The 23,388-nt window shown below is 45.5% G+C and overlaps 1 protein-coding gene across 4 annotated transcripts in view; it reads left to right on the forward strand.

Moving 5' to 3' along the window:
• SH3BGR (SH3 domain binding glutamate rich protein) overlaps positions 1 to 23,388 on the forward strand; it is a 154,448-nt gene that overhangs the window by 74,358 nt on the left and 56,702 nt on the right. For all 4 annotated transcript variants that reach the window (XM_063956585.1, XM_063956586.1, XM_063956587.1 and 1 more), the window contains one exon: positions 8,799 to 8,879. In XM_063956585.1, the coding sequence (XP_063812655.1) occupies positions 8,799 to 8,879 (81 nt within the window). The remainder of the gene's footprint in view (positions 1 to 8,798; positions 8,880 to 23,388) is intronic.

Genomic DNA, 23,388 nt, shown 5'->3' on the forward strand with positions numbered 1-23,388 from the left:
TTAGTTGTGAGTGGACTGCTTCCGCTGTCACCCAAAGTTTTTGAACTTGTCAATGACTTCTGATGAATGCGCTCCAGGTGACGTATGAGGGAGGATGTTGCTAGGTGGTTAACGTCCTTACCCTACTTATTACAGCTTGACAAAGGCAACACACGGCTTGACAAATGTTGTCCGCATTTCTGTTAAAATAATTCCACACCGACGAGGTGATTTTTTTTGTCATTTGACCAGGCATGTCAATGGCCATATTCATCCCACGGACAACAGGTGTCTCCCCAGGTGCCTGACTTAAACAAACCACCTCACCATCAGAATCCTCCTCGTCAATTTCCTCCTCAGCGCCAGCAACACCCATATCCTCATCCTGGTGTACTTCAACAGTGACATCTTCAATTTGACTATCAGGAACTGGACCGCGGGTGCTCCTTCCAGCACTTGCAGGGGGCGTGCAAATGGTGGAAGGCGCCACCTCTTCCCGTCCAGTGTTGGGGAGGTCAGACATCGCAACCGACACAATTGGACTCTCCTTGGGGATTTGTGATTTAGAAGAACGCACAGTTCTTTGCTGTGCTTTTGCCAGCTTAAGTCTTTTCATTTTTCTAGCGAGAGGATGAGTGCTTCCATCCTCATGTGAATCTGAACCACTAGCCATGAACATAGGCCAGGGCCTCGGCCGTTCCTTGCCACTCCGTGTCGTAAATGGCATATTGGCAAGTTTACGCTTCTCATCAGACGCTTTTAAGTTTGATTATTGGGTCATTTTACTGAACTTTTGTTTTTTGGATTTTACATGCTCTCTACTATGACATTGGGCATCGGCCTTGGCAGACGTTGATGGCATTTCATCATCTCGGCCATGACTAGTGGCAACAGCTTCAGCACGAGGTGGAAGTGGATCTTGATCTTTCCCTATTTTACCCTCCACATTTTTGTTCTCCATTTTTTTATGTGTGGAATTATATGCCAGTAATATATCAATAGCAATGGCCTACTGTACCGTACTGCTTATATATATATATATATATATATATATATATATATATATATACTGGTGGTCACAGCAAAATTCTGCACTGTCCTCCTACTATATATACTGCGCACAACTAAAATGCAGCACAGGTAGGGATGGATAGTATACTTGATGACAGAGAGGTAGGTAGAGCAGTGGACTACTGTACCGTATTGCTATATATATATATACTGGTGGTCACAGCAAAATTCTGCACTGTCCTCCTACTTTATATACTGCGCACAACTTAAAATGCAGCACAGGTATGGATGGATAGTATACTTGACGACACAGAGGTAGGTAGAGCAGTGGACTACTGTACCGTACTGCTATATATATACTGGTGGTCACAGCAAAATTCTGCACTGTCCTCCTACAATATATACTGCGCACAACTAAAAATGCAGCACAGGTATGGATGGGTAGTATACTTGACGACAAAGAGCTAGGTAGAGCAGTGGACTACTGTACTGTACTGCTTTATAATACTAGTCATATTCTGCACTGTCCTCCTACTATATATACTGCGCACAACTAAAAATGCAGCACAGGTATGGATGGATAGTATACTTGATGACACAGAGGAAGGTAGAGCAGTGGACTACTGTACCGTACTGCTATATATATATATATATATATATATATATATATATATATATATATATATACTGGTGGTCACAGCAAAATTCTGCACTATCCTCCTACTATATATACTGCGCACAACTATAATGCAGCACAGGTATGGATGGATAGTATACTTGACGACGCAGAGGTAGGTAGAGCAGTGGACTACTGTACCGTACTGCTTTATATATACTGGTGGTCACAGCAAAATTCTGCACTGTCCTCCTACTATATATACTGCGCACAACTAAAATGCAGCACAGGTATGGATGGATAGTATACTTGACGACACAGAGGTAGGTAGAGCAGTGGACTACTGTACCGTACTGCTATATAATACTAGTGGTCAGCAAAATTCTGCACTGTCCTCCTACTATATATACTGCGCACAACTAAAAATGCAGCACAGGTATGGATGGATAGTATACTTGATGACACAGAGGAAGGTAGAGGAGTGGACTACTGTACCGTACTGCTATATATATACTGGCGGTCACAGCAAAATTCTGCACTGTCCTCCTACTATATATATATATATTGCGTACAACTAAAATGCAGCACAGGTATGGATGAATAGTATACTTGATGACACAGAGGAACGTAGAGCAGTGGACTACTGTACCATACTGCTATATATATATACTGGTGGTCACAGCAAAATTCTGCACTGTCCTCCTACTTTATATACTGCGCACAACTAAAAATGCAGCACAGGTATGGATGGATAGTATACTTGACGACACAGAGGTAGGTAGAGCAGTGGACTACTGTACCGTACTGCTATATAATACTAGTGGTCTGCAAAATTCTGCACTGTCCTACTATATATACTGCGCACAACTAAAAATGCAGCACAGGTATGGATGGATAGTATACTTGACGACACAGAGGTAGGTAGAGCAGTGGACTACTGTACCGTACTGCTATATATATATATACTGGTGGTCACAGCAAAGTTCTGCACTGTCCTCCTACTATATATACTGCGCACAACTAAAAATGCAGCACAGGTATGGATGGATAGTATACTTGACGACAAAGAGGTAGGTAGAGCAGTGGACTACTGTACTGTACTGCTATATAATACTAGTGGTCAGCAAAATTCTGCACTGTCCTACTATATATACTGCGCACAACTAAAAATGCAGCACAGGTATGGATGGATAGTATAGTTGACGACACAGAGGTAGGTAGAGCAGTGGACTACTGTACCGTACTGCTATATAATACTAGTGGTCAGCAAAATTCTGCACTGTCCTCCTACTATATATACTGCGCACAACTAAAAATGCAGCACAGGTATGGATGGATAGTATACTTGACGACACAGAGGAAGGTAGAGCAGTGGACTACTGTACCGTACTGCTATATATATATATATATATATATATATATATATATATATATATATATATATACTGGCGGTCACAGCAAAATTCTGCACTGTCCTCCTACTATATATATACTGCGTACAACTAAAATGCAGCACAGGTATGGATGAATAGTATACTTGATGACACAGAGGAAGGTAGAGCAGTGGACTACTGTACCGTACTGCTATATATATATATATATATATATATATATATATATATATATATATATACTGGTGGTCACAGCAAAATTCTGCACTGTCCTCCTACTATATATACTGCGCACAACTAAAATGCAGCACAGGTATGGATGGACAATATACTTGATGACACAGAGGAAGGTAGAGCAGTGGACTACTGTACCGTACTGCTATATATATATATATATATACTGGTGGTCACAGCAAAATTCTGCACTGTCCTCCTACTATATATACTGCGCACAACTAAAAATGCAGCACAGGTATGGATGGATAGTATACTTGACGACACAGAGGAGGGTGGAGCAGTGGACTACTGTACCGTACTGCTATATATATACTGGCGGTCACAGCAAAATTCTGCACTGTCCTCCTACTATATATACTGCGCACAACTAAAAATGCAGCACAGGTATGGATGGATAGTATAGTTGACGACACAGAGGTAGGTAGAGCAGTGGACTACTGTACCGTACTGCTATATAATACTAGTGGTCAGCAAAATTCTGCACTGTCCTCCTACTATATATACTGCGCACAACTAAAAATGCAGCACAGGTATGGATGGATAGTATACTTGACGACACAGAGGAAGGTAGAGCAGTGGACTACTGTACCGTACTGCTATATATATATATACTGGTGGTCACAGCAAAATTCTGCACTGTCCTACTATATATACTGCGCACAACTAAAAATGCAGCACAGGTATGGTTGGATAGTATACTTAGTATACTTGACGACACAGAGGAAGGTGGAGCAGTGGACTACTGTACCGTACTGCTATATATATACTGGCGGTCACAGCAAAATTCTGCACTGTCCTCCTATATATATACTGCGCACAACTAAAATGCAGCACAGGTATGGATGAATAGTATACTTGATGACACAGAGGAAGGTAGAGCAGTGGACTACTGTACCGTACTGCTATATATATATATATATATATATATATATATACTGGTGGTCACAGCAAAATTCTGCACTGTCCTCCTACTATATATACTGCGCACAACTAAAATGCAGCACAGGTATGGATGGATAATATACTTGATGACACAGAGGTAGGTAGAGCAGTGGACTACTGTACCGTACTGCTATATATATATATATATACTGGTGGTCACAGCAAAATTCTGCACTGTCCTCCTACTATATATACTGCACACAACTAAAATGCAGCACAGGTATGGATGGATAGTATACTTGACGACACAGAGGTAGGTAGAGCAGTGGACTACTTGTACCGTACTGCTATATATATATATATACTGGTGGTCACAGCAAAATTCTGCACTGTCCTCCTACTTTATATACTGCGCACAACTAAAAATGCAGCACAGGTATGGATGGATAGTATACTTGACGACACAGAGGTAGGTAGAGCAGTGGACTACTGTACCGTACTGCTATATAATACTAGTGGTCTGCAAAATTCTGCACTGTCCTACTATATATACTGCGCACAACTAAAAATGCTGCACAGGTATGGATGGATAGTATACTTGACGACACAGAGGAAGGTAGAGCAGTGGACTACTGTACCGTACTGCTATATATATACTGGTGGTCACAGCAAAATTCTGCACTGTCCTCCTACTATATATACTGCGCACAACTAAAAATGCAGCACAGGTATGGATGGATAGTATACTTGACGACAAAGAGGAAGGTAGAGCAGTGGACTACTGTACCGTACTGCTATATATATACTGGTGGTCACAGCAAAATTCTGCACTGTCCTCTTACTATATATACTGCGCACAACTAAAAATGCAGCACAGGTATGGATGGATAGTATACTTGACGACACAGAGGAAGGTAGAGCAGTGGACTACTGTACCGTACTGCTATATATATACTGGTGGTCACAGCAAAATTCTGCACTGTCCTCCTACTATATATACTGCGCACAACTAAAATGCAGCACAGGTATGGATGGATAGTATACTTGACGACACAGAGGAAGGTAGAGCAGTGGACTACTGTACCGTACTGCTATGTAATACTAGTGGTCAGCAAAATTCTGCACTGTCCTCCTACTATATATACTGCGCACAACTAAAAATGCAGCACAGGTATGTATGGATAGTATACTTGATGACACAGAGGTAGGTAGAGCAGTGGACTACTGTACCGTACTGCTATATATATATATATATACTGGTGGTCACAGCAAAATTCTGCACTGTCGTCCTACTATATATACTGCGCACAACTAAAATGCAGCACAGGTATGAATGGATAGTATACTTGACGACACAGAGGTAGGTAAAGCAGTTGACTACTGTACCGTACTGCTATATATATATATATATATATATATATATATATATATATATATATTGGTGGTCACAGCAAAATTCTGCACTGTCCTACTATATATGCTGCGCACAACTAAAATGCAGCACAGGTATGGATGGATAGTATACTTGACGACACAGAGGAAGGTAGAGCAGTGGACTACTGTACCGTACTGCTATATATATACTGGTGGTCACAGCAAAATTCTGCACTGTCCTCCTACTATATATACTGCGCACAACTAAAATGCAGCACAGGTATGGATGGATAGTATACTTGACGACACAGAGGAAGGTAGAGCAGTGGACTACTGTACCGTACTGCTATGTAATACTAGTGGTCAGCAAAATTCTGCACTGTCCTCCTACTATATATACTGCGCACAACTAAAAATGCAGCACAGGTATGTATGGATAGTATACTTGACGACACAGAGGTAGGTAGAGCAGTGGACTACTGTACCGTACTGCTATATATATATATATATATATATTGGTGGTCACAGCAAAATTCTGCACTGTCCTACTATATATGCTGCGCACAACTAAAATGCAGCACAGGTATGGATGGATAGTATACTTGACGACACAGAGGAAGGTAGAGCAGTGGACTACTGTCCCGTACTGCTATATATATATACTGGTGGTCACAGCAACATTCTGCACTGTCCTCCTACTATATATACTGCGTACAACTAAAAATGCAGCACAGGTATGGATGGATAGTATACTTGATGACACAGAGGAAGGTAGAGCAGTGGACTTCTGTACCGTACTGCTATATATATACTGGTGGTCACAGCTAAATTCTGCACTGTCCTCCTACTATATATACTGCGCACAACTAAAATGCAGCACAGGTATGGATGGATAGTATACTTGATGACACAGAGGTAGGTAGAGCAGTGGACTACTGTACCGTACTGCTATATAATACTGGTGGTCAGCAAAATTCTGCACTGTCCTCCTACTATATACTACAATGCAGCACAGATATGGAGCGTTTTTCAGGCAGAGAACGTAGATATTTTCAGTACACTGAGCACAGATATTTTGCAAGCACACTGAGCACAGATATTTGCAGCACACTGAACACAGAAACTGAGAGAACGCTGCACGTCCTCTCACTATCATCTCCAATGCACGAGTGAAAATGACGGAAACGCGCGGCTCCTTATATAGAATACGAATCTCGCGAGAATCCGACAGCGGGATGATGACGTTCGGGCGCGCTCGGGTTAACCGTGCAAGGCGGGAGGATCCGAGTCTGCCTCGGACCCGTGTAAAATGGGTGAAGTTCGGGTGGGTTCGGATCTCGAGGAACCGAACCCGCTCATCACTATATATAACACATGTAACTGTGACAGGGAAGGTGGCCCCTCTCAGCTCTGGACCCCATAGCAGCTGCACTCCCTGCACCTATGTTAGCTACACCCTTGTATATAACACATGTAACTGTGACAGGGAAGGTGGGCCCTCTCAGTTCTGGGCCCCATAGCAGCTACACTCCCTGCACCTATGGTAGCTACACCCTTGTATATAACACATGTAACTGTGACAGGGAAGGTGGGCCCTCTCAGCTCTGGGCCCCATAGCAGCTACACTCCCTGCACCTATGGTAGCTACACCCTTGTATATAACACATGTAACTGTGACAGGGAAGGTGGCCCCTCTCAGCTCTGGGCCCCATAGCAGCTACACTCCCTGCACCTATGGTAGCTACACCCTTGTATATAACACATGTAACTGTGACAGGGAAGGTGGGCCCTCTCAGCTCTGGGCCCCATAGCAGCTACACTCCCTGCACCTATGGTAGCTACACCCTTGTATATAACACATGTAACTGTGACAGGGAAGGTGGCCCCTCTCAGCTCTGGACCCCATAGCAGCTACACTCTCTGCACCTATGGTAGCTACACCCTTGTATATAACACATGTAACTGTGACAGGGAAGGTGGCCCCTCTCAGCTCTGGGCCCCATAGCAGCTACACTCCCTGCACCTATGGTAGCTACACCCTTGTATATAACACATGTAACTGTGACAGGGAAGGTGGGCCCTCTCAGCTCTGGGCCTCATAGCAGCTACACTCCCTGCACCTATGGTAGCTACACCCTTGTATATAACACATGTAACTGTGACAGGGAAGGTGGGCCCTCTCAGCTCTGGGCCCCATAGCAGCTACACTCCCTGCACCTATGGTAGCTACACCCTTGTATATAACACATGTAACTGTGACAGGGAAGGTGGCCCCTCTCAGCTCTGGGCCCCATAGCAGCTACACTCCCTGCACCTATGGTAGCTACACCCTTGTATATAACACATGTAACTGTGACAGGGAAGGTGGCCCCTCTCAGCTCTGGGCCCCATAGCAGCTACACTTCCTGCACCTATGGTATCTACACCCTTGTATATAACACCTGTAACCGTGACAGGGAAGGTGGACCCTCTCAGCTCTGGGCACCGTAGCAGCTACACTCCCTACACCTATGGTAGCTACACCCTTGTATATAACACATGTAACTGTGACAGGGAAGGTGGCCCCTCTCAGCTCTGGGCCCCATAGCAGCTACACTCCCTGCACCTATGGTAGCTACACCCTTGTATATAACACATGTAACTGTGACAGGGAAGGTGGGCCCCTCTCAGCTCTGGGCCCCATAGCAGCTGCACTCCCTGCACCCATGGTAGCTACGCTCTTGCCTGCTGCGCTACGTGCGGTGCCCCCTCCGCACACACCTTGTTACGGCCCTGCTGTGAAGATCTCTGCTAAGTAATGAAAAGGGGAATGTTACAGGGATTTGTAAATGCCAGAGGCAATATGTCCCAAATAATGGCAAAATTCCTTATAAAATAAATACCATGCTAGGCATTCCAGATAATCGCTTCCATAGCTGAATGTGATACAAGTGTCCGGAGTCATTTTAAATCTGCAGTGATATGGTAGGATGGGGTGTAGTTAATATCTCGGCGGTCAGAATAACAACGCTGGAATCTCGGCCGCTGGGAAAGCCGACATCTGCACCAGGGCTATTACCACTTGTGGGTGTCCAACGACACCCTCAGAGTGGGAATAGAACCTACGGCGAGTGCAGCGAGCCACCGAGCCCGCAAGGGGCCTCGTAGTGCTCGCCCCACTGCCGGCATTCTGGCGGCCGGGATCCCAGTGTCTGTATTCCGACCTTCTGGATCCCAGCCGCTGGGATTCCATCCCCAACCTGTAAGAATAACCATGAGACAATGAATTGATTTACTAGACCATTTTTAATACCAGACTTTTATTTCAGGACTTTGAGTCGTTCTTTGATGCGAAAGAAGGGAATGAAATCTTCGTGTTCCTGGGTCTAGCGCAACCTACAAGATCAAAGGTAAAGTCATGTTGTGTTTCTCAGTGGTCCTGACATTCATGGATTTAATATACATTTTATCTGCTATCTGGAAACATTTGCAAAAACTGGAGGTTAAAAAAAAATATTGAAAGATGTGCTCATGAGTACTCCCAGAGGTATGAGCACCTGTCACTGTACGTAAACCTGGGATTAATGATGATTGATGTACTATTAATGACTGGGTTCTACTCATCTAGTTTCATCTGCTTACGCAAGAGAGGCCTATGAGGGTCATTCCGACCCGATTGCTCGCTGCAGTTTTTCGGAGCGCAGCGATCGGGTCGTAACTGTGCATGCGCCGGCGTTGCAGTGCGCCGGTGCATGCCAGCCGTCGTTGCCTAGCGATCGCCTCTGAGGCAGAGGCGGTCGCTGGGCGGGAGGGGGCTGGACGGCGGCGTGGTCCGGCCAACGCAGTCGTGGCCGGATCATTGGGGGGTGCGGGCCACGGCGGCTGCGTGATGTCACACGCAGCCGCTGCGGGCCGGGGAGCGACGAGTAGCTCCCGGCCAGCACGCTAAAGCTACGCTGGTCGGGAGCTACTCTTGAAGTGCAAAGGCATCGCTGCTGTGTGATGCCTTTGCACTTCTGTTGGGGGGGTGGGAGGGCGGCACTGACATGCGGGGCGGACTAGCCCTGTGCTGGGCGTCCCCCCACATGTCAGTGTGAATGATCGTAGCTGTGCTAAATTTAACACAGCTACGATCAACTCGGAATGACCCCCAATGTCCAGAGAATCAGGGGGAAATTCACTAAGCAGTGATAAGAGCGGAGAAGTGAGCCAGTGGAGAAGTTGCCCCATCAACCAATCAGCAGCTCTGTATAATTTTATAGTATGCAAATTATAGATGTTACTTCAGTACTGATTGGTTGATGGGGCCACTTCTCCACTGGCTCCCTTCTCCGTTCTTATCACTGCTTAGTAAATGTCCCCCTATGTCATCTAAGGCTTATATACAGTACCCCACCTTCATGTCTCATACAGACGTTGCCAGCCTTGTCATCGTTGCAAAGTGGTCGCACCAAGTGTGCCCGCGAACGGCCGCACGTGAATAGTCGCACACTGGAGCGGCAACTCATGCCCGTGATGTGTGCACATATGCGGCTGCATTGCGGGTTGAGCAAGCGTGACTATATCTGTAAGCATGTGTTGTAAACTCCTACTCTGTTAATTAGTTTAAGGAAAAGGTGATAAGCTGGTGGTAAATCCAATTAGTATACTCACATTAGTGACGGAAGGGGGACAGTGTGGGCAGCAAAATAATGCATAAGAATACTAGTACAGAATGATGTTAGAAATGTTCAAGTGTTGTGATGATTTCTATTTTCACATTAATTTATATACACTAAACTTGTATTTCTCGCTCATCGCAACCACAGAATCATTTGTTCATTTATACATGATTTTTTTTTATCACATGTAGTGGATTACTGTGTGAATATGTATTTCGGTGACTACAGTACTATGAATTTAAATAAACCTAATAATGATGCCTTTTTAAGAGCTTGGCAACATTCCATACATTTGCCTACTTGTCTACTGGAGATACAGGTGGCAGGTGCTGGGCGTGTGGTTCCGCAAATAGTGACATCACAGTCTTGCAATGCGCTGTGAAATTCTACAATTTGTTGCATCAGTTGGGAGGATCCATGAGTCATGCTATCAAGCCCCTGGACCACACACTTCCTCAGTGGATCTTGGTCTGCTTTCCAGGGGTTCCGGGAGAGTTCCTTGAAATGTACGAGTCTCCAGGACATTCCCGGATGGTAGACAAGTACAGCCTCACTTATACTGTATAAAGATTCATACTCAATATAACTAAGAAATAGTAGAGGCAGAAAGACATGTACTGTAAAGGGTACAAGATACTGAAGCAAAAGTAAAGACTATAAGTGACTATGGGGTCTATGTACTAATCCTTGGAGAGAGATAAATCCATGTTATATCTGCCTCCCCTGCAGTGCACATGGTTTTGCCCAATTGCTAACAAAAATCCTGCTGCGATCAACTTGGAATTACCCCCTTTATCTCCATCCAAGGCTTAGTAAGCAGACATCACAGTCTGCAACACAGCAGTTAGGAGCTGGTTGGCTCAGTCTGGTACTTTTAACTCCGTCTACTTTATTTCTCTCCAAGTCTTAGAACATAGGAGGTAATTCCAAGTTGATCGCAGCAGGAATCTTTTTAGAAGTTGGGCAAAACCATGTGCACTGCAGGGGAGGCAGATATAACATGTGCAGAGAGAGTTAGATCTGGGTGGGGTGTGTTCGAACTGAAATCTAAATTGCAGTGTAAAAATAAAGCAGCCAGTATTTACCCTGCACAGAAACAAAATAACCCACCCAAATCTAACTCTCTCTGCAAATGTTATATCTGCCTCCCCTGCAGTGCACATGGTTTTGCCCAACTGCTAACAAACTTGCTGCAGCGATCAACTCGGAATTACCCTCATAGATCTCTATGGGGTGTAATTATTTTATGTATCGAGAAAAAATTACCGGGGCATATATTACGCAATTATCCGACGATAATTGGCTGATCGGGACGATAATCGCATAGTGTGTAGCAGTGAAGTCAGTGGCTGGGGAGGCACTGGCTAGTATCAGAGCCAGATGTAAGCGCAACGAAGTCCCTTGTGGCATTGGTGGTGAGGGACACCCACGAGTGGTTATAGTCCCTGTTAGTCGGCATGCCAACTGTTGGGATTGTGAGGGGGCAGGAGTCCGGCGTCGGTATTGTGACCGGTCACATACAGATGGAGCCACACTTATCTTGGCTTCTCTGCTGCGCCTAGGTGCACCATGGTTTATTAGCATAAACCTTTCATCTCTCAGTTCTCAGCTGCAATACAATACAGAGAGAACAATATAGCAGGGGACTAAGTCATTACAGCAGGGGACTAAAGGGGGGTAATCACGGAGCGATATTCTAAGCAATCTGACTAGATTGCTTAGAATTTGAGCATTATCGCTCCGTGTGTACCTCCTACAGTGATAGCGATGCGCAGCCCCGCGCATTGCTATCGCTAGATTGGCCTGCATGCAGGCCAATCTAGCGGGTAAAAACTCACACAAAGAAATATCTCGGCGCTACTTACTGGGTAGATAAGCACACATTAATTAAAATCTGCATAAAGGAACACACTGATCAATAGCAGCTGTTAAAAGGGAGAGTACTCCACCCTTAAATAAAAACTAAAACACACACAAATCACAGCGCTTATTAAAAAGATATGTACCTTTATTATTACAATGTAAAAAATTCAGGAATTAATATTAACAACAATCTCGTCCTGCGTATCGGCCGATCCTGCTAAGCATCAAACACAGATATAATTGTAGCTCCTTATTAGTATGGTTAGTAAGTCAGTTTTCCAAAATCAGCTGATTAGTCAGTATCTTGACTTAAGTTGGTTAGGAGTACTTAGCGGTGCAGTAATTTAGTAGCACTGATATTAACTGATTAGTTGCAACAATTATTTAGAGTTAATATTTAGTAGTTAGTACAGCATGCTGTTCTCTATAGCTTAAAAGCAATGGCAGTGATCCATACAAGACCGTTAATAAAGAACCTGTTTTTGGATTCTGGTCCCATGCATTGGTATCTCCCGGCTCCTGGTACTTTATCATCCCATCAGCGGTGCCATATCTGGAGTGTCCAAATGTTTGGAAAGTGCCTGCAGGTAATTTGTAAGATCCGACCGGTACCGGACGAGTGCTATGGGTCTCTGAGGAAGCCGCTGAATGTACTAAAGGCGGAGAAACGCGTAAGAGACCCCTAGCACTCGTCCGGTACCGGTCGGATCTTACAAATTACTTGCAGGCACTTTCCAAACATTTTTAATAAGCGCTGTGATTTGGGTGTGTTTCAATCTAGCGGGTCACTCACTTCACCCGCTGGGTGAAATGAGCGGCTCCCCCATCTCCCCCCGCACGCTCAGCACAGATTGCGCTGTGCTCAGCGGCGGGAGAGATGTGTGCTGAGCGGCGGGAGAGATGTGTGCTGAGCGGTTCTCTCAGCACACATCTCTCCCGCATCGGCCCGTCTATATGGGCCTTAAGTCTGACTGCCCTGGCTCAGGTAATCCTATTAAAGGCAAAAATGAAGAGGCATTGCCGTTTCTATAATGGGTGCAGTGTGTGCTAGGCACACGGGCCCCCAGGTCCAGGGGGGCCCACCCCACACACACTGCACCCATTTGCTTAATACTTACCTCTCTGGAGTCCCCCGTCTGAGCCAGCCCTTTTCGGCAGCGCAATAGAGTTTGAACACTAGGGGGAACAAACTCTATTGCGCCTGCTGAAAACTCCGGAAAGATGGCACGGCGGCCATTTTTCCGGAGTTATGCGCATTAGCAAAATCTTCGGGATAATGGCCACCGCGCCATGTTCCCGGAGGTTTGCGAATGCGCAATAGAGTCTGTTCTCAGACTCTATTGCCGCTGCCACGGAGAGGATGGCACCGCCGGGGGACTCCGGAGAGGCAAGTATTAAATCCTGTGCATCAGTCAGAGAGGACGGGGCCTCTGAAGCAGAAGGCTGCACACGGGCCTCCTTCTCTCTTAAAACGCCCCTGTGAAGAGGGCTCCATCTGTAACTACATCCCGTACACACACATATATGATTTAACTATATAAATTATTAGAATAATACAAAGATGATATTTAGAAGCTCTAAGGGGCTCATTTATCAATGACCCCTAATATCTTTGTATAATTCTAATCATTTTTATAGCCAAAGCTTTGGAGTATACTGGAGTATGACAGGTGAGGCTTTGCCTGCCCTGCCCTTTCCTTACTGCACAATCACTGGCGTGTAGCATCGACTGACCACAAATTATCGGTCTGTTGGACAGGCGGAATCATCCGTCATATCCGACAATTTGTGAGCTGAAAGACAGCAGCATCGGGCAGTGTACGCTGCTCCTGCCTGAGCGGCCAACATTTCCTCTGTTCCGTTATAGGGAAGGAACCCAGATATCGTGTGCCCAATACGCCCATATGCTGTGGAATATCTCAGTGTACGGCCACGATATCTGCTGGGTGACAGGCTGTCTGTAGGTCTGACCGTGTACACCCAGTATTGGCGAGACTGTTTGCCAGGACAGTCTGATGGAATATGTGCATGCATGAGCCAGCCACTGGAACCAAAATCCCTGACTGTGTGTTTCAGTTCCAATTCGAGTTTAATGAAAGAAAAAAGAATTGTGGGTAAAAAGAAAAAACAAAAGAAAAAAAACAAAAACCAGCTTAGGCTCTTGTCATCGCTGCCCTGCTTAGCAGAGCAGCATTGAATTGACACTGTGCGCACGCAGCGGTGAATAGACGCTGTGCGCACGCGCACAGCATCTATTCACTGGAGGGAGAGGGGGCATGCCAGCAGCTCGAAGAGAACTGGGCATGCCCCCTCATTGATGAAAATGGGGGCGTGGCTCATGATCGCGTTACTCCCACTAAACCACGCCCCCTTTTCATAGGCCATGTCCCTCCTCACCTATCACGAATGTTGGGAGGTATGTCCTTCTATTATATTTTAGAATAAAATAAAAGATATATTTTGTTAGTTGCATTCATTAGTGTATGCAGCTAAAGGTGGGTACACACTGGTAGATATATCTGCCGATCAATTGATCGGCAGATATATCTTTGGAAGGATCGGGCAGTGTGTTCAGCATACACACTGCCCGATCCATTGGGGACTGACGTCATGAACTGGGCGGACATGTACACAAGCCCACCCAGTTCAGCTGTCAATCACTGCTGGCCGCCGCACCATGTGTACGGGTGGTCGGCCGACTGCCCCGTACACACACAGCGATGCACCAATATATCGGTAGATATATTGCCTGTCGGCTGTGCTGCGGGATCGACTCAATACGTCTGTGAACGACGGAGTTCACAGACTTATCGGCCTTACACACTGGCCGACGGACCCGCGATATATCGGCCGTTCAAGAGAACGGCCGATCTATCGGCCAGTGTGTACCCACCTTAAGGAACTAATTGTGTATAAAGCTCAATTTGTAACAATAAAATAATAAAAATCTAGATGCAGTTCTGATTTCAGCATTCACAATGTCAGTAATCAGAGCTAGGCAGAGCCGGCCCTAACCAATATGATGCCCTAGGCAAGATTTTGGCTGGTGCCCCCTAGCACCGCCGCTAGTTCTGCAGGAGATGCCTGGCATGAGTCAGCTGGCAGCTCTGCTAACGTCGGTCGCCTTTAGTTTATGAAAATGCATCATAATAACTGCATTACTATGTGGCTAGGATGCACAAGCAAGCAGCTTCTGCTGATTAAAATGATATGCAGCATGCCTATATTCTGTGTGCAACTGCGGCTGTATCTGCATACGAAATGCTACATTACAGTGATTTACAGGACTACACTGCAACGTAGCATTTCGTATGCAGATACAGCTGCAGTCACACACAGAATATAGGCATGCCGCATATCATTTTAATCAGCAGAAGCTGCTGGTGCCCCTAAGCATACCAAATGCCCTAGGCATTTGCCTAGTTTGCCTATGCCTAAGGCCGGCTCTGGAGCTAGGACATTGTTAGGTGGAACCCGGCAACTTCAATTATGGTGAGTTGTAAGTAAATAAAAATTATCTCGATCTACCCAAGCAGATGGTGTAAGAAGTATACTGTAACTGTATTGTATTGTTCCCAAAATAAATGAGTGTGTAAAAGCACATACTGTAGACGTGGTTTCCTTTCAATGTTCTCGTCTTCTTCCCTGTCTCTGCATGACTTGGGCGACCTCTAGTGGTCCCAGTGCATATCAGCTGTAGCAAGTCACACAAATGGGTGGGTGTATGGTATGCCGGCTGTCGGGGTTTCGGCGCACAGCATACCGGCGCGGGAACCATGACCACCGGCATACCGATGGCTGAGCGAGCGCAAATGTGCCCCTTGCAGAGACCCTTACGTGCGCCACGCTATCTATTCTCTCTCCAGGAGGGTTGTGGACCCCCAAGAGGGAGAAAAGGTGTCGGTATGCCGGCTGTCGGGATTCCGGCACCGGTATACTGTGTGCCGGGACCCCGCCAGGTGGCAAACTGAAGACACCCACACAAACATCTATGCCAGAAACTTAGGGGTCTGTCTATAATGGGTGGGTCTAGACAGTGTCAGACTTGGGCATGAAGGGCCCACTAGGAAATGCAGTGGTAGGGACCCATGTTTAGGGGTGTGGCCAGCCGCTACATTGGTTTGCCTAACCATTAGAGAGTGCATGGTCTGGGCCCCCTTATAAATATATAAATAATGCTTGTGCATGCATGATAATGTACCAGATAAATATTGGCAATGCAGTGTAGAGAATATACCATAGTCCTGTGCAGTATAAGGTAACATATGTATAATGTATAATTTAAGTTCACAGACTAGAACCTGATCCCTAGAGGAGGAGGTGGGCCCCCAGGCTGTGTAGCCCACCGGGTGCCCCTGTGGGCCAGTCCGGCCCTGGGTCTAGATCACAGCAATACAGAACAGTTTGTCAGCAATTTATCAATCTGAAGCTCCTTTTGACGCAGAGTTTTTCCCCCATTAACCAGTAATATAATGCTACTGGTGAAGGGTCCCAGCAGTACTGTATGAGCATGTACAGTACATGCCAATGGTATTGAGATTTCACCCGCAGAGGTTGCAGCAAAGCCTTTCTGGTAACACCATGTCATGGTTTCTCTGTGATAGCCTCATTAAATAGTACCAAACAGTGACATCCCTTTCTCCAGCAAAAAGAGGGATTATTACTGCTTGATAAATAGGCCCCATAATACAGTTCAGATAAGAAAATTTACAGCGTCCATTTTGATGAAAATGCACCCCAGGTTTTACAGGTTAGCATGTGAACCTGCAAGCCTAGAATTCAGTGTCTGTGCGGGTGTGTATCAATGGATGGGAGTAGTTGGATCGATTGGATGCTTTGCTAGGTGATTAGTAGAAAGTTTATTATGAAGAACAGGGCACACCCAGTTTCCTGCTCCCAGCCCCCTCTTTTATGATGTCATGGTGGTCCTGCTATAGCGCTGTGCTGAACTAAAATAGCCTGTAATGAGTGGATGCTGCTTGCAGCAGTGTACGGGTGATTCTGGGAAAGGGAATGGGGTTGGGTGCAGTCTAACACATAAGAGGTACCAAGCACGACTGTCTGTCCTCTGCAATGCGGCCATTTTGGATTTCCATTATTTCAAATAACCATTTAAATACCAGCGTTAAGATATACTGCGGACGCAAGGTGCATCTTATTACCATATACGATAATAGTGCGCTGAACGTCGCAGCACTATGTCCCTTAAGAGAAAGCAAGTAGCCACACACATGGTATACTGAGGTCCAACACACATGGTATACTGAGGTCCAACGCTCAGATAGATATATATATATATATATATATATATGTGTATGTATTTGATATTAAAAGTTATGCATACAAAATAACATATGTACAGTATATCATTCAGTATAACATAAATATATGCCTGAGTAGGTGGTATAGAGTTATAGTTACAGCCAGTATACATCACCCCATCCCACAGGACAGTCCTTTCTAGATAGACTCTGCATCTATTCCCCTCAGCAACTAACTAACTATGCCTTAGAAAACTGCATATATCAAACAGTGGGAGTTAACAGGTTGTTGGTTTCGTTCTCCTTCCTTTGGCTCAGGATAGGAGGTTTCTCATTCATTGTGTGTTATTGGTCAGTTCATATGTAAGCAATGTCCAGTTTGAAGATGCAGATACAGGGGTTAACCACTGGGCTTCTGCCCACATGCTTTATTAGGAAGTCCTTTGTTCTCATAGAATGTGACTTTATATTCATACATTTGATCATAACTAATCGTTGCTATGTGCTACAATTTACCCATAGCTATCAAATTAATCCACACATTCTCCTGACCATTTTGACACTAAGCATGATATAATAAACTTGTTCTGTCCTAATAATACATAAATATCTGGTTTTACACTCTATTATATAAATACAATATAATACAAGTCTGGTGCTGGACATGTTTTGTCTATGTGTAATTTATGTGTTGTATGAATATGTGTTTATGTGCGTCTTTATGGCTTTTCTCAGTGATTGCGCCTTTTACGTATATACACCCACCACGCTGCAACACGCACGCCGTGCGACTCAATGCATGATGTACGGTAAAGAAGCATGGTGCATCCATATACGTCAATTGCGTCCTTGCGCCACCACCGAGAAGCGCCACTCTGTGTGTAGTTTGTATTGTCTTCTTTTTCCGACTTCGACACCATATACACCTTACATTGCCGTCACACCCTGTCACGTTCCCAAAATATCTAATGTTGGGGAAATCCTTATTAGAATAAGGACAGGTGCTGCCCTGTCAAACCCTGGATCAGGTGCAATTCTGTTTCTCAAGGGCGCTTTCAACATTACAAGTTTGCATTAAAGATTTAAAGAACAACAAAAATAATTGTAGCAGAGGTTCCATGTTATATGTTCTCGCTGTATTGTGTTTGTAGAATTACGCAGGGAGCCTTTGGCGCATGCAGCCTGTCAGCTTGTGTCTCGTTCCTTTGTCGGCCTTCTCGTCAGTTATGTAAATAAATAATGCATTTTATTGTCATTCATTAGTATACAATGGATATTTTCACACTCTCCTTGGTATACTATTGACATTGTGTATAACTGTAATAATCCTAGACCTAAAACATTAAGCACAGTTATGGGGCCAATCAGCCACAGCGGGTGGTTTATAATAAAATAACTTCTTATTTTGCCCATTATGTTTTTTAATGTTTGTTGCAACTGTATTCAGCAGCTGAGAGCATTTTTCCAGATGTCGGTGGTCACTGCTCTACAGTATGTACATAGATGTCCCAGAGACCACTGGAAAAGAATTTTCAGGAAGGCAGGTAGATGTTGTGATGCTTTGTCCTTACACCCCGACTTCTAGGTTCTTGGGAAAATGGGATATCAGCATAGCAAGATAACGGGTAGGGCGCAGGGCATACTGTACCCAGTGCCGGATTTCCCAGGACCACGTGCCTAGGGGCGGCACCTGCTGGGGGCGGCACAGAATTCCCCCCTCTTGTGTTGTACATGTGGCGGGGCTGCGCCAGTAGTGGGCGGCAGCTGTGCGGCGCCAACTGTTTGTTACCGAGCCTGGCTGGCAGCGAGAGGCTGCCTCGTGCTGTCCGCAATCCGTGACGCCAGTGATGAGGTCGTACCATTCATCTGTCAGGATTGCGGGCTGCACTGCATGTCCTCCGCTGTCCGCAAATCCGTCCCTCTGACAGTGTTCAGTAGTCCAGAGAATGACAACACACACATACACAGTGTGTAAGGGGCTACCTAGTGCAATGTGTATAAGGGGCTCGACCTGGCGCTATGTGCATAAGAAGCTCTACCTGGCACAATGGGTAAACAGCAGTCCCTGCACCCCCCCATTCCTCCACATCAGAGCAGCGGCACAGCACTGCATTCTCCCCTCCCACCGCCGCATCAGAGCAGCAGCGGATGGAGGGCGGACGGACATGCGGGTCGGGAGGAATGGCTGTAGAGGCTCCGAGCACCTGAGCAAAGGTACAGCTGGTGAGTTGTTAAGCCATTGGGGTGGGGGGGGCTGGATGTTTAGCGGCCGATATCATTGTGCTTGGGGGGGAGGGGTGGCCAATATCATTGTGCCTAGGGGCGGCCTGACCCTTAAATCAGTCTCTGACTGTACCCCAGGCCCCTTTGTTAGGAAGCCCCCTGGCCAGAGGACACTGACATCACTAGCATTCCTCTAGTGCAGCAGCAGAACCAGGTAGCCAGAATGTGAGCAGGAGAGTCAGAGTATACAGTGGAGGCAGAGACACAGGAGTATCAGGTTTCAGGAGTTACATAGGAAGCTTTCCAAATAGAGGAGTGATAGGATGGGGGAGAGAGTTGTACGTGACCCAGGGATCCCAGCTTCTACTCCTCCCTGCCTGGGTATCTGGGTCCTGTGTAACCTGTTATCCAATTAGGGTCTAGAGAGAGACCTCATGAGTACTGTACCAGTGTGTAAGTAGTACAGAGGCTGCTGCTATTCTTGCATGTGACAAGATAACTAATATATTTTATTTTTCTATGTGTATTTGAAGGTTGTTTAAGTTGTCTTCGTTCCACTACAGGAAAATTTTATAAAATAGTTGTCTTTCAATTAGGTGAAGCTATAAAGCGTACCCAGGCATTATGAAACTATTATGACCCATTCCAGAAGGGACAAAATGCTCACTACTTTCTTAAGTTGATATTTGGATAGCAGATGTGAGCAAGGAAGTTTGTCCACACCTTGACTCCAAATCAGAGTAGGTTATATTGAAGAAAACGGGATACAGGAGATAGAAGATGAAAACAGCAGTCAATATGGTAAGGTATCAATCTCTCCTGGGCTAAGTATTATACAGCTGTACAGCACTGTGATGCTCCTATAACACAATGACAGCCTTGGGCACATGCAGACCTTTTGTTTATAGAGGCAAGTAAACAACATGACCTTTTAAAATTGGTGAATAATATTTACTCAGATATGTGATGTTATTGAGGCTATTTAGTCATGCACAATAACACAGACGTGATGTTATTGTAGTTGATGAGTCATGCACAATAACACTCAGTGTAGAGACAGCTTGCAGCATTTGACCATTTAACTACATGTCAACTCAATCTCCTGCACATCGCCCACTTCCTGAGTGAAGTGGACAGCCTGGAGGTTTTGATGATGAAGGCTTTGACCAGTGAGGGTGGAGCCATTATGATGCAATCACTGCACCACACCCTCTGCACCTTGGGCACGGTTGACCGCTCTGGGATTCTCCCAGGGGGAGCTTTTTAAAATCCTTCAAGTATGGTTTTTACCTATTCCACAATAAAGTTTACTTTGCAATCATCCATGTGAGCTGATGCATGAATATTTTGCAGCATCTTACATGTTGCTAAATGTTGTGAAAAGAAAGTTACGATTTATGTGTATATATAAATAACAACTATTGTAACTAAGATTTCATACATCTTGACAGAATTGACATGCCTAAAAAGCGATGTGCATGTCCATTCTTCTGCCTCAAGAGTCAACCGAAATTACGCATTCTTTTGATTTTCACAACTACTACTACGTTTGTGTCTATGGGGTACATTTACTAAGCAGTGATAAGAGCGGAGAAGTGAGCCAGTGGAGAAGTTGCCCATGGCAACCAATCAGCACTGAAGTAACATCTATAATTTGCATACTATAAAATGATACAGAGCTGCTGATTGGTTGATGGGGAAATTTCTCCACTGGCTCACTCCTGCTCTTATCACTGCTTAGTAAATGTACCCCTATGTTCCCTTCGTGATCAGGACCTGGAAGTGACATAACGATAGGGCACGAGAGAACTTCCGCCCTTACAGCACCTAAATGTTTTCTCCGTTCGTTTGAGGTTATTTTTTTTGTTCTCTATGCACCATTGGACCCTCGTGGGTTCGCTTCGCTCGCTACGCTTCGGGCTCGGTGTCTCGCTCCGCTCGCCACAGGTTACTGTTCTGAATAGTTTGTGACATGGACCCAGGGGCTTATGGGAAAGGTCCTCTCCATGAAGGAAAACTAGACACTACCCTACTACTACAGACTCCTGCATTGGTAGGGACTCACTATACATTACATTACACATAGTTTCTGCCATTTTTGTTTGATGTAACACAGTTGTAGGATTGACCCCTTTAAATGGATCCTATATGTTACTGTATTGATCAGACCTTTACTTACAAAAGTTTTGATTCTTTAAAAATCGGATAAAAATAATGAATCACCTGACTCAGAGCTGGACGCAGTGCCGATGTTTGTGCAGTTGAGCGATTTTTTTTTACTGTTCATGTATCACAATCGCTCTGCGCACATGCGGTGGTTGATTAGTGACAGTGGATGCAGTGAGTTACAGGTAGTGACCGTTTGTGGGAGGTAACTGGGGGGGGGCTTCAAAAATGCAGGAGTGTGGCAATTGTTTCAGGGTTTCTTAGATGAACGATGGTGCAATGGATGGTGTTTCTTTGTACATAAGCTGTGCTGCCAGCGAGTGTCTTTGTGCACAAGACAGCGGATGCAGCCTTGGCATATCTTGCAGAGCGCAGTCGCAGTAGAGACGGCATTTGCGTCCACCTCCGAGCGTTAGGCTTTGCGCAGGTGTGCGGATTGGTCTATTTATTAAACAGTTCCCAAGACCAAAGAATGTTGTTAGTGTCCACTGCAGCAAAATGCAAGACTGGCTTCTGACAAAGCCACAGAAGGCCGGCGGACTGTCTGTCTCCTGCTGTAAAACTACTAGTTCCAGCCTCAGGTTTGCAGGGTGTGGTGGGATTTGTAGTTCAACAATAGCTGGACAGCCACCGATTGCCTTTCCTTGTTATGAAATCATTATTTTGGTTGATCATTACAAACATTTATAGAACTATAGAGCCAGGGGTGTTTTAAGAGGGAGGTCGGGGCCATGTGCAGGTTCCATGCAGGCCCCCCCGATCTGGCAGTGAGTAGGCTCTGGATTTAGGCGCAGGTCTCCAGGATCATGGCGCCCACGCCTTGTTCCCGGGGACATCTCTACTGTGAATGCGCAAACCACCGGCAAAAGTGATTTGCTGAGGGCTAAATATCATTCTATGGGTACAGTGTGTGCGGTGCGTGGATCTCCCTAACCCGGGGGCCCGTTTGCACCGCACACCTTGCACCCATTATAATACTCCTATGTATAGAGCTAATTAAGTATCAAGCAACTAGTATACTCCAGGCAGGAAGATTAGCGCAGAAGCAGGAATGGCGGAGCATTATAGCCCTTCCAGTCTAGTGCATGGACGGTCATACAGTATGCATGTGTCTGTCTGAGCAGATGGCTGATGTCACAGCTAAGTCCTGAGAATCGGAGAATCAGCTATGTCCAATGTGTCACCTCCCGGCCTGTTGTCTCTACAGGAACAAACTACCTACAGTATGGCTTGCATGACTGCTTTACCTGGTAATGGTTTCATGCCTAGGCAACCTTTATAATACAATAGATACCAGACACATACTCTCCATGTGTGATTATGAATCAACATCATTGTTTCTGGTGTAGTTTACCAACTAAATACTGTCTTTAAAACAGACAGTCTAATTACTGTAGAACTAAAAGTCCCAGGTCTGTACTGGCCATCTGGCTGGTGGCCTGAAGGGCCGCACCAGCCCAAAAAGCCTGGCAGAGCAGCTCCATCTCCCGCCAGTCTACTCGGCCGGCAGCATGCAGAAAGCTGGGGTGTGCGTGAAGCCACACCCTGGGACCTATTTTCTTGTGTGCACAGGCAGATGGCATTGCTGATCTACAGTCACAGTCCCTCCCTGACTGGCCCCAATATGTTCTGCCACCTACGGTGTGCTGTAGCTTGTAGCTCCAGGTTGGCTGCTTCTGCCCTTAAATAAAATATAGGACAATAGTGTAACTTACCGTCACATTCCCAATTTACAGATCTCCCAG

The sequence above is a fragment of the Pseudophryne corroboree genome, chromosome 2, assembly GCF_028390025.1.
Source record: "Pseudophryne corroboree isolate aPseCor3 chromosome 2, aPseCor3.hap2, whole genome shotgun sequence".
Lineage (NCBI taxonomy): Eukaryota > Metazoa > Chordata > Amphibia > Anura > Myobatrachidae > Pseudophryne > Pseudophryne corroboree.